The sequence below is a fragment of the Acomys russatus genome, chromosome 13, assembly GCF_903995435.1.
Source record: "Acomys russatus chromosome 13, mAcoRus1.1, whole genome shotgun sequence".
Lineage (NCBI taxonomy): Eukaryota > Metazoa > Chordata > Mammalia > Rodentia > Muridae > Acomys > Acomys russatus.
The window spans coordinates 15,033,880-15,049,117 of NC_067149.1; the positions used below are offsets into that span (position 1 = coordinate 15,033,880).

General features: G+C 41.6%; 1 protein-coding gene across 7 annotated transcripts in view; it reads right to left on the minus strand.

Moving 5' to 3' along the window:
• The window catches only part of Tia1 (TIA1 cytotoxic granule associated RNA binding protein), a 29,263-nt gene that overhangs the window by 12,784 nt on the left and 1,241 nt on the right, over window positions 1-15,238 (minus strand). For 3 of the 7 annotated variants that reach the window (XR_007831599.1, XR_007831602.1, XM_051154851.1), the window contains exons 2-5: window positions 7,715-7,811; window positions 4,784-4,882; window positions 1,418-1,472; window positions 1,217-1,249 (exon numbers count right to left, since the gene is read on the minus strand). Coding sequence is in view for 3 of the 7 variants with exons in the window: in XM_051154851.1 (XP_051010808.1) it covers window positions 1,217-1,249; window positions 1,418-1,472; window positions 4,784-4,882; window positions 7,715-7,811 (284 nt within the window). In the remaining 4 variants the exon portion in view is untranslated. Of the gene's footprint in view, window positions 1-498; window positions 618-1,216; window positions 1,250-1,417; window positions 1,473-4,783; window positions 4,883-7,714; window positions 7,812-15,238 lie in introns of all 7 variants that reach the window. The other 4 variants (XR_007831600.1, XR_007831601.1, XM_051154852.1 and 1 more) reach the window with 2 other exon arrangements.

The window sequence follows — 15,238 nt, forward strand, 5'->3', positions numbered from 1 at the left end:
GAAGTGAAAAGAAAAATACAACTTCAGAATTTAAATACTACAGCTGATCCAATAAAGTATTCTTAAAATGATACAGACTATATAATCAAATATAAATAAAATACTATCCTCACTATAAAAATCCTATCAGTCTTAAACATAACAAATCAAAGTTAACAACATAGGAAAGAGTCTTCTAAAAAGACTGAGAGCTACCAGAAGCTGGTAGTCACTGACTATTTACAGTCATTACAATCATTACAAGGGTCTAGGAAACAAACTAGGAACATATAAAAGCTTTCAGTTCTGCAAAAAAAGTAAGACTTAGTTATCATTCTAATAATAATTATTTACTATTACTCATTTTATTACTACATCTAGGCTTTATAAATTATAATTAAGTAGAAGTACTGCAAGTTATGAAGACTAGATTTGCCTTATTGAAGGCAATTTACTGAAGCTAGCTACACGAAATACTTGGTTTAGCCATTATTTTGTGAAGAACAATCAAAGAAATACCTTGCATTGCAACAGTTTGATGTTAAAGTATTTGACAGTTTTCTCAAAAGCCAACAGTTTTGGTTGCCCAGACATTACACCATTCTGTTTATGTGAATCCGTGTGCAAGTGAACTAAGACTGAAGGCAACAGAATGAAAACAGTGATCCCTTCACTTTAGATCAGCACCATTAAAAAAAGCACTGGAGAGAAATAACCATCCCATGTTTGAAACTTTGTTTTCTGTTCTTTACAGACAGTTCTCAAAAGAAACATTGGACAAATCGAATTTGCTGAGTAACACTGTAAACTGGACACACACATCAACGCTGACAAAGTACAGTTGGAAAGAGAAGTTACCCCTATTTGCAGGCCTTAAGCAACACACTGGGTTGCTCTTCTGGAAACACTGTTTCAGGAGCAACTTGAGCACTGGAAGATCTGGGTATGAAGCCCAGGTGACCTCAGGGAAGTAGGGTATCTTGCCCTTTAGGTGGTGAAAGTATTTCTAAGGCATCAGCTGCTACCAAGGGGGACAGAGAGCTTAAACTAGCAACAAAGTGATGGACAAGCCACACTTGGTCAACAATGGGAAGAAGGGAAGAATATTGCCATAAATAAATAAAAATACTATAGCTTTCCTCCCCACTCCCCCCAACCAATATCAAATTAAAAAACTTGAGGTGGTTAGTGAATACCCTTTCAAGAGTTCATTTTATGTTTAAGAAGATACAATTACCTTGTGAACGCTGTGTGCTGACAACGGTACTACCTGATGACAAAGATTAGATTTGTTCTTAAATTTATTAACACAAACACATTAAATCATATCAGGATAACGATCAAAATATTACTGCAAACATGTATGATGTTATATGCTTTACAATAGAACTATGGGGTATACGACAACAAATGCCCATGGGGCATTAAATGTACTTACTACTTGTGTCTTTCTTTTGACTGCTGGGGGTTGTTGCCCAATTCACTTTGACTTCCTAAAAAAATAAAAAATTAAGGGGCTAGAAAGATGACTTAGAGGTTAAGAGGACTGACTGCTCTTCCAAAGGTCCTGAGTTAATTCCCAGCAACCACATGGTGGCTTATAACTGATACCCTCTTCTGGCCTGTAGGTGTACATGCAGACAGAGCACTGTATACATATATAAACAAATAAATTTGTTTGTTTGTTTGTTTTTTGAGACAGGGTTTCTCTGTGTAGCCTTGGCTGTCTTGGACTCACTTTGTAGACCAGGCTGGCCTCGAACTCACAGTGATCTGCCTGCCTGCTTCCCGAGTGCTGGGATTAAAGGCGTGCGCCAACAAGCCTGGCTAAACAAATAAATCTTTAAAAAATTAAATTAAAAAAATTTATTATTCCATAAAAATAAAGCTCAAAATCACATTATCCTGTGACAGTGCAAAAAGAGGCAGTCAGGGGAGGCCTGTGCCAGTCTCAGCATCCATCCTCTGGACTAGTTTAACAAGTTCTAACTGGTAAATACACTTCAGTTCCTTTTTTGCTGTTGTTGTTTTTGTGAGAAAGGTTTCTCTCTGTAGCCTTAGCTGTCTTGCACTCACTTTGTAGACCAGGTTGGCCTCAAACCTGATCCACTCTGCTCTCTGTTCCCAAGGGCTGGGATTAAAAGTGTGTGCCACCAGTGCCCAGATAGCTGTTCTTTTTTAAGATTGATTTTATTTATGTGTATGGCTGTCTTGCTTTTGTACCCACTACTAGATATGCACACCTATAGAGAAGCCAAAGAGGGCAATGGATCGCCAGGAACTGGAGTGACAGAAGGTTGTGAGCTATCATGCTGGTGCTGGGAATCTAATCCAGAGACTCTGGAAGGGCAACAGGTCTTCTTTTTGTTTGTTTTGTTCTACCACTGACTGTATTTTTGGCTCTGCCCTCTCTACATTTTACTCTAAGATGAGTCACTAAGCCAGCCAGACTGAGCTTGAATTCACTCTATAGACTAGGCAAGCCTTGAGCTAGCAATCCTCTTGCCTTAGCATCAAGCCCAGCTAATGTAGATATGTTTAACTGATCCTAATCTTTGCATATTTCTGATGTTCAAATAGCTTTTTTAACCCTTTGGCTCCATTCTGTCTTGTCTTTGTTTTCGAGAAAGGGTCTCCTTATGTAGTTCTTGTTGTCCTGGATCACACTATATTGACCAGGCTGGCCTCTGCCTCCCAAAGCTACAATTAAAGGTGTATATCACTATTCTCAGCTTTCACTTTTTTTTTTGGGGGGGGGTCTGGTTTTGGGTTTGTTTTTGTTGTTTTCTGAGACAGAGTATCTCTCTGCATTGTCCTGGGCTGTCCTCAAATTTGCTCTGTAGACCAGGCTGGCATTGAACTCAGAGATCCACCTGAGTCTGCCTCCTGAGTGGTGGTGGGGTAAAGGTGTGCGCCACTACTGCCAGCCACAATTTCTTTTTTCTTTTTTTAAGTCAAAGTCACCCATACATTTCCCTTGGATGCCTCTCCATTAGTACTCCATTTTACTATTATGTTCCATTCAAATTTGAGTAGTGCCATAACTACCTAGTAATTATCCTTTGCACAGCACTATGGAGAAAAGAAGTTAACACAGGGCTCTGGTCTCTAGAGGCTTTAGCCTATAGTTTTATTCATCCATTCATTCATTCATTCATTTTAGACTATGTAGCTTTGGCTGACCTAGAACCTGCTATATAGACCATGCTGATCTTGAACTCAGAGATATGCCTGCCTCTACCTCATTACTGATAAGATTAAAAGTGTGTGCCACTCTCAGGAGAGTGGGCCCCACACCTTGCCTTACTATCAAGGTAGAGCTGGTCCTGGTGGCATGGGTGTGAGGAGAGCTGGCCAGAGGGTTGAGAGCAGGAGAACCAATCCAACATCTTGATGGCAGCCACAAGCAGGAGAGCTGGGCCTGGTGCCACTGGTGAAGGAGAACTGGCAGGATAAACAACACAGCTGCTACCCAGGCTCAGATCCAGGGCCTTGAGTTGTCCCACCCCAACATCTACCCCATCTATGAGCTACTGGAGTGCATGACGATGCTGGTCCTGCAGAGCGAAGCTGCAGGATCTCCAACAACAGGCCATCCCAAAGAAGGCCCAGTGAGGATCCAGTATTGATAGCGCAGCAGAAGCCAGAGGCCTAAAAGCACCCAACATTGCACTAAACATTTGTTTAGAAAACTGGGCAAAAGCATATACTCTGTGACACACTGTAATTCCCATAGCCAGATATTTTTTTGCTTTGTTTTAATTTATGAGTTTTGTTTTTGTTTTTATTTTTTATTTTCTTTTGGGGGAAGGTTGCAAGTTCCGATATGGAAGGATGGGGAGATGAGTAGTATTGGGGTGCATGATGTGAAATTTCACAAAGAATCAAAAAAAGCTAAAGGATGGTGGCTCACGTCTTTAATCCCAGCATTTACTAGGCAGAGGCAAGTGAATCGCTTTGAGTTTGAGGCCAGCCTGGTCTACAGAGCGAGTTCCAGGACAGCCAGTGCTACACAGAAAAAACCCTGTCTTGAAAAACAAATAAAGAAACAAAAAAAGCCAGGTAGTGGTAGTGGTGTACACACCTTAATCCCAGTACTCAATAAGGCAGAGGCAGGCCGGTCTCTGGGAGTTCAAGGCCAGCCTGGTCTATGACTCCAGTCCAGGACAACCAAGGCTACACAGAGAAACCCTGTCTCGAAAACCAAAAAAGTGTGTGCGCCACTATACCCAGCTCCTTTTACAATTAGCTCCCCTAGGACTAAAGTTACAGATGATTGTGAGCTATCAGGTAGGCACAAGGCTCACACTGAGGTCCTCTGGAAGAATAGAGTCAGCGCTCTTTTTTTTTTTTTAAAAGATTTACTTATTTACAGTGCTCTGCCTGCATGTACACCTACAGGCCAGAAGAGGGCATCAGATCACATTACAGATGGTTGTGAGCCACCATGTGGTTGCTGGAGACTGAATTTATGACCTCAGGAAGAGCAGTCAGTGCTCTTAAGCACTGAGCCACCTCTCTAGTCCTGTCCTACCTTTTTAATACAAATACAAATAGCTGACTCTTTGCCACAAAGAGAATATAATGGTTCTAAAACAGAAACAAGGTAAAATCCAACTTAAAACTTTCTATTCCAAGAGCTAGGTATGTAGCTGTGTTGTAGAGTGCCTATCCACTCCAAGCACTGCCTGAAATTGGGTGTGGTGGCATGCACCGCAGTCCTATCTGGAAGGTGGAAGCAGAAAGATGGGACAGAAAACTGTTACTCCAGGCCAAGTCACCTCCTGTAAGTCTGATAGCTTACCTTACCCATTATCTTCCGCCCATTCATAGCAGCCAGTGCAGCAGCTGCATGACGATGCTCATGGAATTCCACAAAACAGTATGGGTCATTTCCTGCTGTCTGTTGGAGAAGAAATACAGACATCAATTTTAAGCTTTACTCTTGTACCTTAAAAAAATTTCCCCCTCTTCATATTAGAACTTCTACAGTTACCAGGCCATGGAGAATGACGTGCTCATTCCACAAGTAAATTTTCATACAAAAACAAATATCAAGTATGACTTTTCTGTAGCTCCTTTCTTGTCTCTTTTTGCAGTGCAATGGATTAAACCCAAAGCCTCATAGCCACTAAATAAATGCTCTACTATAAAGTAAACTCTCACCCTGTATACTAGGTTATACTGCTACAGACTGACACGTCTTACTGCTTCTAATTTGTGGAATAATAATAGAAAATCTTAAATTGGGCATGGTGGTGCACACCTCTAATCCCAGCATTTGGGAGGCAGAGGCAGGCGGATTGATATGAGTTTGAGGCCAGCCTGGTCGACAAAGTGAATCCAGGACAGCCAAGGCTAAACAGAGAAACCCTATCTTGAAAACCAAAGAGAGAGAGAGAAAATCTTTCTTTTTTTTCAAGGCAGAGTTTCTCTGTGTAGGCTTGGCTGTCCTAGAATTCACTCTGTAAAACAGGCTGGCTTTTGCCTCCCAAGTGTTGGGCTTAAAGCTGTGGGCCACCATCACCCAACAGAAAATCTTAACTAATCTTCTCCAGTCTGTTTTGTTGTTGTTGATTGTTTTGTTTTTCGAGGCAGGGTTTCTCTGTGTAGCCCTAGCTATCCTGGACTGTGTAGACCAGGCTGGCCTTGAACTCACAGGGATCCTCTTGCCTCTCTGCCTTCTTGAATGCTGGGATTAAAGGTGTGTGCTGCCACACTCAGCTTTCAGCCTGTTATTTTTATGTTTTATTTTTTGGTTTTTCTGAAACAGGAGTTCTCCTGTAGTCCTGGCTGTCGTGGCTTTGTAGACTGGGCTGACCTCAGCCTCACAAGAGATCCACCTGCCTCTGTCTCCCATATGCTGGGATTAAAGGTATGCACCACCACACCTGGCCTTCCAGTCTGTTCTTATACTAGGTTTTGTATCCTAAACAGGCTCTGATAATATTTATAATAGGCTTTAGAATGTGGACTTCTAATACAAGTTCTTTGCCTGTAGAGAAGCATTTTAAGATTTCTTCCCTTGGGATCTAGAGAGCTGACTCGGAGCTTAGGAGCACTTGTTACTTTTGCAGAAAACTCATGTTTGTTTCCCAGCACTCATATGGTGGCTCACAACCACCCATAAACTCCAATTCAGGGGATCTGACACCATATTCTCACCTGCATGGTTATGAGGCATGCAAAACAGTCATATAAAATAAAAAATTTAAATCAGAAAAAAAAATCTATCTATCCAGTATCAGGAATGCTTGAGGATATCCTGGGTGAGTCTAAAGCCATCCTGGAATGCTTAGTAAGACACTCTTACTGGGATACAAAAGCAAAACCTGGATTTTTCCTCTCCCTAATGTTAGAGCCCAAAAGCCAGGGTCATGTGCACGCTAAGGAAGCACTCTACCACTGAGCATACCTCTAGCTCAAGGAAGGATGCTGTTTGTTTATTTATTGACAGTCTATCTAAAGAGCCTTGGCTGGTCTGAAACTTACTATTTAGCCTATTGTAGCCTCCAACTTATAGTGATCCTCCTGCCTCTGTCTCCTAAGCATGCACTATCATTACTGCTTCAATATATTTTATGGTAAATTAAAGCAGAAAATAAATCCAATTGTCTGAATTTAGCAAGTGCAGAGTAATAAATTACTTTATAATCCATTTAATTCTAAAGCTTTTAAGGAATTATTAAAGGTTACTAATTCAATAAACACTTTCTTATTCTAGAATAATTGAGATTCTGGGGATTGATAGCACATCTCTACCATTTATTTAATCGCTCAGGAGGCTGAGGCAGAATGTTTGAAGTTACAGGCCAGTCTGAATTACACAGACCCTGCCTCAAAAACAAACAAAACAAACACACAGATGATCGCCAGGCTATGGTGGCATATTGTAATATTAGTACTTGAGAAGTTAAGGCAGGAAAACTGCAGCCATTCTAATTACACAGCAAGTTCCAGATCACCTTGGATTATATGAACATGTCTACTCTGTCTGCACAAGGGACCACCAACGTTGACAGCTGGCCTCCATACACGTCATTCACCTGTATATGTATACAATAAATTTTGTTTTTAAAAACTAGGTATCATAGCTGGGCGTGGTGGCGCACGCCTTTAATCCCAGCACTTGGGAGGCAGAGGCAGGCGGATCGCTGAGTTCAAGGCCAGCCTGGTCTCCAAAGTGAGTCCAGGACAGCCAAGGCTACCCAGAGAAACCCTGTCTTGGAAAACCAAAAACAAACAAAACAAAACAAAAAAAACTAGGTATCATTCATAGTTATAACCAACTATATGAGTAAGTTTTCTATACATTAAGGTCTGGATAGACATTCAAGAAAATCTTTAAAACTGAAGCTAAAAATGCTTTTCATTATACATTATATTTTTCATTATGTCTAGCCCAATTCCCAATCTAATATTTAAACTTGTAGATCATTCAACCAAGTAACAATATAAGAATTCTGATACTTCAATAGATTTATAAGAGGTGTGCACACACGCGAGCGCGCGCGCGCGCGCACACACACACACATACACCATCCTTTCTAAAAATGTTTGTTTAATTTTCTTCCTTAACTTAGAAAAAGAAATAAACTTGGTTGCCTACTAAACAGGTTAATTAGGAATTCACTAAGATCTCTATGAATCTAAACGTTAATAAAGTTCTACAGTAACGAGCTTTCATTAGTACGTTTAAAAGACAAAAGAACAATGGCGAGTGAAATACCCTTACATCCATAATCATTTTGCAGTTTTTACAAGGTCCAATCTGGCTAAAGAGCTGGAGGATGAGAGCTTCTGTCACATCTCGAGAAAGGTTGCCGACGTATCTGAAACACAGAGGGAAACAATTTATCACCTTAGATTTATTTTTTGCCAAGCATGGTGCCTCATACCTGTAATCCCAACATGCATGGGTTCAAGGCCAGTCTAATCTACATGCTAAATTCTAGGGTAGCTATGGTTGCAGAATAAGCTCATGTCTCGGGGGGAAATTACTTTTCATGTTTCTAAAGCTGCTTGTTGAAAAATAAGCTTTGGGAGCACTCATAGATATCTTTGACTTTTCCCCCACTGGGACAGGGTTTCTCTATATAGCCTTGGCTGTCCCCGAACTCAAGAGATCCAATTGCCTCTGCCTCCTGAGTGCTAGAACTAAAGGCATGTGTGACCACACTCAACTTCTTTTGACTCTTTCAAGTCAAAACAAGCATCTCTAGATGTCCACAAAATACAGTTTCTTTTTTCTACTGTTCAGCACAGAGCCACTGTGACTATGAGGATGCTGGAAGAAGCGGGAAAAGGGAGAAGCACTGAGAAACAATACTCAAGGAATGGGTTAGAAAAGGTGTACTTGGAAAGAAAAGACCATGTATCAAAGGGAAATTTGTTTTTAGCCATGGCTGTCCTAGAACTCTGAAACTCTCTGTAGACCAGGCTGTCCTCGAACTCACAGGTGCTGGGATTAAAGGCATGCATCACCACACCACCATTGCCTGGCAAATGGCAATTTCTTTCTTTCTTCCTTTTTTTGGTTTTTCACGACAGGGTTTCTCTGTGTAGCCTTGGCTCTCCTGGACTCGCTTTGTAGACCAGGCTGGCCTCGAACTCACAGTGATCCGCCTGCCTCTGCCTCCTGAGGGCTGGGATTAAAGGCGTGCGCCACCACCACCCAGCTCCTTTTTCAAGACAGGGTTTCTCTGTGTCACCTGGCTGTTCTAGACTCCACCTGTAACCCAGGCTGGCCTGAGACTCAGCAATCTACCTGCCTCTGCCTCCCAAATGCTATGTGCCACCACTCCCAGCTTCGAATGGCAATTTCTTTTTGTTTTCTTTTCTTCTTTTTTTGGGGGGAGGAGGGTTCTTTCTGTGAAGCCTTGGCTGTCCCAGACTCACTCTGTAAACCAGGCTGGCCTCACATTCACGGTGATCTGCCTAGAATGGCAATTTCCTAACACTGCAGCCTACTACTCTGAAAATGAGAATTCCAAAAGGAAAACGAAGCTGCCTTTTGAACAGGAGCTCAGAACAGTCAAGGAAAGTAAGCCTTAGAGATTGAGGGGCTGCTTTTTTTTTTTTTTTAATAGAAGAATGTTTCTTAAATGTACAGAAAGTTTTAACAATGCAGGGTCAAACTCACACAACATTCACAATATGCCAAAAGATCAGAAATTCCTTGTCTATACAATTTAAAGTCAGTCTGGGATACACAAGATCTTGCTTCAGAGAGGAAGGAAGAGGAAAGAGAGAGAAAGGGAGAAGAGGGAGCCAGATAGGCAATGTATTGCACATGCCTGTAATCTCAGCCCTTGTCAGGCTGAGGTGTTCAAGAGTCTGGAACAAATAAGATGGTAGTTCACACCTTTAATCCCAGCACTGGGGAGGTTAAAGGCAGGTGGATCTCTGAGTTCAAGGCCAGCCTGGTCTACAAAGTGAGTTCCAGAGTTCCAGGACACCATGGGTACATAGAGAAACCCTGTTTCAAAAAACCTAAAAACAAAAAAAACCAAAAAACACTGTCTCAGCCGGGCGGTGGTGGTACATGCCTTTAATCCCAGCACTCGGGAGGCAGAGGCAGGTGGATCGTTGTGAGTTCAAGGCCAGCCTGGTCTACAGAGTTCAGGACAGCCAAAGCTACACAGAAAAACCCTGTCTCAAAAACAAAACAAAACAAACAAACAAACATTGTCTCAAATGTAGGGATAGGAAGAGCAATGAAATTAAAAGGGCAAATCTTCCTTATACAAATAACATAAGGACTGAACCTACTATCTCAGTAAGTTAGTTGTTAATGTTACCCTCAAGTTTTTTTTTTTAAATAAACAATGCTGTTTCAAGTCTATCAGTTAAATAAACTTCTGCTTCCAAGTGCTGGGATTAAAAGGGTGTGCTCTGTATATATTAGATATATAATTATAGTCTATAGATATAGATATGTAGACAGGGTCCCTTTACATAACCCTGGCTGGCCTGGAACTCAAGCTGGCCTGAAACTTAGAAGAGATCCATGTGCCTCTGCTAGTGCTGGGATTAAAAGGGTGTGCCATTATACCTGATTTCAATATACTTTAAATACATTCCTCATATGCTTACACTACTCAGTTTTGTTTTGTTTTTGTTTTCTGTTTTTGTTTTTTTAAAGATTTATCTATGTATGATCATGTACACAGTATTCTGCTTGCATGTACACCTGCAGGCCAGAAGAGGCACCAGATCTCATTATAGATGGTTGTGAGCCACCATATGGTTGCTGGGATTGAACTCAGGACCTCAGGATGAGCAGGTAGTGCTCTGAACCTCTGAGCCCTCTCTAGCCCTTGTTTTTGTTTTGTTGTGACTTGTACTTACTATCTTAACACAGAACTTTGTACTGGAGCAGTTAGTTACAAGCCGAGATTCCTTGTCATTATATCTGTGAAAACTGAACCTACGGCCTTTGCCATCCCCAGTCCTTTAAAACTAACCTCCCAATTGTGAGAGGGAGTCTTGTTAGGTTACCATGGCAGGCCTTGGACTTGCAATCCTCCTGAATCACTTTCCAGAGTAGCCAAGATCACAAGCTGAATCACCAGGCCTTACTTAGCTCCAAGCTCATCAAATACCATGCCGGTATTTACTGTAACCCTTTTGGGGTCATGTACCAATGTTGTACAGAACCATAAAGCCAAGTCAGATATAGAAAAAGTTAACTACTAATGTCAGTGAGATGAAAATTATGCTGTTATAACAAAAATATGTGAGACTGGGTAACACCCACAGGTTGGTTTGGCCTGATTCTGATGGCTGGAAAGCCCAGAAATGACACTGGCATTTTTGAGACTCTCCTTAGCTGCATCACATGTTGAAGTGGAAACGTCACATACAGAAATGCCCCAGTACCTGGGCTGGCTCTGCTGTTAACAACTCAGTCTTGGAAGAACTACATTAATCATTTCCCACGGCAGTACTCCTATGACTTTACAGCCTTTCATTAGAACACACTTCTTTTGTTTCCATTTTTGTTTGTTTTTTGAGACAGGGTTTCTCTGTGTAGCCTTAGCTGTCCTGGAGCTCACTCTGTAGATGGGGCTGGCCTCGAACTCACAGAGATCCGCCTGCCTCTGTCTCCTTTGGATGCTGGGATTAAAGGTGTTTGCCACCACACCCAACTCAGGCTTGTTTTGATTTCCTTGAAACAAGGTTTTGCTAGATAGTCCAGACTAGTCTGGAAGTCTTATCTTCCTACTTCCACTTCTGAAATGCTATGGTTATACACACATAATTAGGACTCACCTCCTAAAGGGCCTATCACCTCCTAACATGACCATACAGGGGTCCAAGCTTCCAGGGCATGAACTTTAGTGTTGGTGGTAGAGAGCCCCACAACATACATCCTGTTTTCTTTGGCATTTAACATTGATTGTATCTGGAACCAAGCTGGGAAAGTAGGCACTACTGGAACCCCTCAGTTTATGTCACAAATAAACACACATGCACACCAGCGTATAAATATAATCTTGGTTTTTTTTTTTTTCCCCAAGACAGGGTTTCTCTGTGTAGCCCTGACTGTCCTGGACTCGCTTTGTAGACCAGGGTGGTCTCAAACTCACAGGGATCTGCCTGCCTCTGCCTCCTACGTGAGCAACTTTATCTCTATGGATTTTTAAAGTGGATAACTAAGTTTCCAAATAGTTGTAAAAACCAGGTATGGTGTAGGAACACTCCTGTAACCTCAGCATTTGGGAGACAGAGGTAGAAAGAGCAGGAACGCAAGGACAGCACCAGCCACTAAGGCCCTGTGCGCAAGCTTCCCATTCCCACCTAAAAGCCAAAGTAATAAAAACGAAATCCAAAACTCTGGAAATATTCAGTTTTACTAACACAGCTCGAGACAGTTAACTTACAAAAGAATTTACAAAGCAGAGCACTAGATTGCTTTTTTACCTACATCATATTAAAATGTGTGGTTTTATAATGGAAAAATCGAAAATTTGAGGGAAAAGGTTAAGTAGATTTTTAAACTAATGATAAATTATCTATAAGCAGAGATTTTTAAAAATGTATTAGGAGCCAGGTGGTAGTGATGCATGCCTTTAGTCCCAGCATTTGGGAGGTAGAGGCAAGGTCACTGTGAGTTCCAGGACAGCCTGGTCTATAAGAGCGAGTTCCAGGGCAGCCAAGGCTACACAGTGAAACCTTGTCTCATAAAACCAAAAAGAAAAAAAAAGTATTAAATAACTATTGTCTAGAACAGTGGTTCTCACACAACCTGACGGTCACGACTCTTTTAGGCGTAGAACAACTTTTTCACAATGGTCCCATATCACATACCTTGATTATCAGATATTTATATTATGATTCAAAACAGTAGCAAAATTAAAGTTATGAAGTAGCAATAAAAATAATTTTATGGTTGGTGTCACCACATGAGGAACTGTATTAAACCTTAGGAACCACTGGTGTAGAGCCCTGCCTGGAATATATCAAGTGTCCTATAAATGCCCTAAGGAGAGGCTAGAGAGATGGCTCAGAAGTCTAAAGCAGTAGTTGCTCTTGCAGAGGACACTGGTTCAATTCTCAGCACCCACATGGTGGCTCACAACTATCTGTAGCTCCAGACCCAGGGGATTCAACATCCTCTTCTGAACTCTGCGGACACCAGGCCTGCTGGTGATGCGCATACATGCAGGCAGGCAAAGCATTCACACGTAAGAAGTAAGGAAATAAAGAGAGCAAGGGTTCTAAGACTTGTTTTTTATTAGTTCTTTGTAAATTCTGTAGAATTTACGTGGTAGCTCACAACCATCCCTGACTCCAGTTCCAGAAGATCCAATGCTTTGTTCACATACACACATGCAGGCAAAATACTATTACAACTGAAATAAAGCTTTAAAAAGGTTTTCAAGTATCTTATACAGACACCAATAAAGCATAGCAGTGTGAATCCCAAAATGCTAAGATGAAAAAGGAAAGACTTTCTACAAATACTAATAGATTTTAGGGAGCATTCACCTACAGATACAATCTTTCCAAAAACAAAGGGCCATGCCCTAAGTATGGCATCCTTACTAAGAAGCTACCTCAAGGTCCCACAAATTACCAAGATATTTAATATATCAACAAAAGTGTAAATTAGTGTGGTGGTACCAGCCTATAATCCCAGCACTTGGGAAGCAGAGTCAGAAGGACTGTGACAGGCTTGGAAGCCACGAGTTCCAGGACAGCCAACATGGGAGGGAGGGAGAAGAAATAAAAATGTAAACTAGGCATGAAGACTTTAATCCTAGATTTGGGATTGAAATGGAACTGATAGTTCTGAGCCAGTGTAGTTATGTAGCAAGTTCAAGGACAACCTGGGCTACATATAAGGAGACTCTGATCTTTTTTTTTTTTTTTTCCCGAGACAGGGTTTCTCTGTGTAGCCTTGGCCATCCTGGACTCACTTTGTAGACCAGGCTGGCCTCGAACTCACAGCGATCCGCCTGCCTCTGCCTCCCGAGTGCTGGGATTAAAGGCGTGAGATCTTTTTTTTTTTTTTAAAAGAAGACTTTACATATACATTAAAAATGCCAATCTGTGGTGGCGCACACCTTTAATCCCAGCACTCAGGAGGCAGAGAGAGGTGATTTGCTGTGAGTTCGAGGCTAGCCTGGTCTACAAAGCGAGTCCAGGACAGCCAAGGCTACACAGAGAAACCCTGTCTCGAAAAACTAAAACCAAACCAAACCAAAAATGCCAACTTGAGGGTTAGAGAGATAGATGGCTCAGAGGTTAAGAGCACTGTCTGCTCTTCCAGAGGTCCTGAGTTCAATTCCCAGCAACCACGTGGTGGCTCACAACCATCTGTAATGTGATCTAATGCCCTCTTCTGGTGTGCAGACATACCTGCAGGCAGAGCACTGTATACATAATAAATTTTTTTTTTTAGAAAGTAAGTCTTTTTTAAAAATATTTTATTTTTAATTTTAATTTATGTACATTGGTGTGAGGGTGTCAGATCCTGGAGTTACAGACAGTTGTGAGCTGCCATGTGGGTGCTGGGAATTGAACCCGGGTCCTTTGGAAGAGCAGGCAGTGCTCTTAACCACTGAGCCATCTCTCCGGCCCCCATAATAATTTTTTTTTAAAAGCCAACTTGTGGCCAATTTGAGGCCGGGCGTGGTGGTGCACACCTTTAATCCCAGCACTCGGGAGGCAAAGGCAGGTGGATCTCTGTGAGTTCGAGGCCAGCCTGGTCTACAAAGCAAGTCCAGGACAGCCAAGGCTAACACAGAGATACCCTGTCTCAAAAAACCAAAAAAAAGAAAAAGAAAAGAAAAAAAAAAAAAAAAAAAAAAAAAAAAAAAAAAAAAAAAAAAAAGAAAAAAGAAAAAAAGCCAGCTTGAGGGGCTGGAGAGATAGCCCAGCAGTTAAGAGTACTGTCAGCCCTCCTAGAGGTCGTGAGTTCAATTCCTACCAACCATATGGTGGCTCACAACCATCTATACTGTGATCTGATGCCCTCTTCTGGCCTGCAGGTGTACATGCAGAGAGAGCACTCAAATAAATAAATCTTGGTACTGGTAAGATGGCTCAGCTGTTGAGAGTGCTGTCTGCTTTTCCAAACAACCCAGGGTTCAGTTTCTAACACCCACATGGCAGCTCACAATGTCTGTAACTCCAGTTCCAGGGATTCTGACACCTTCAGACCAATGTACTTAGAATAAAATTAAATAAATCATAAAATAGATAAATCTTAAAAAAATAAATACCCAACTTGAAATTGAAAATTGGGACTAGTGTGGTGACACATGCACACCCTTAACGTCACTGTTTAGGAGGCTGAGGCAGGCAGTTCTCAACCTGGTCAATAATAGTGAGTTCCTAAGTTCCTGGAGAGCCAGAGTTACAATAGTGACATTCTATCCCAATAAATTCAAACAAACAAAAGGAAAAAATTTTGAAAACTGAGGGTGAGGTGGGGTGGAGGATAACAATTTATTTGTACTTCAGAACAATTTAAAAAAGAACCCTAAATGTACATGGCTCTAAAAGTACCAGGATTCTTTTTTTTAAAAAAAAGCTATGTCAGGAACTGGGTGCAAAGCTAAACTCTGTGAGATGATACTTGTTAAATCTACTTCATTTGCTGTGGTGGCGCACGCCTGCAATCCCTGCATTCAGGAGGCAGAGGCAGGCGGCTAGCTGTGAGTTCGAGGCCAGCCTGGTCTACAATCTAGCCCAGGACAGCAAAGGCTACACAGAGAAACCCTGTCTTGAAAAACCAAAATAAATAAAT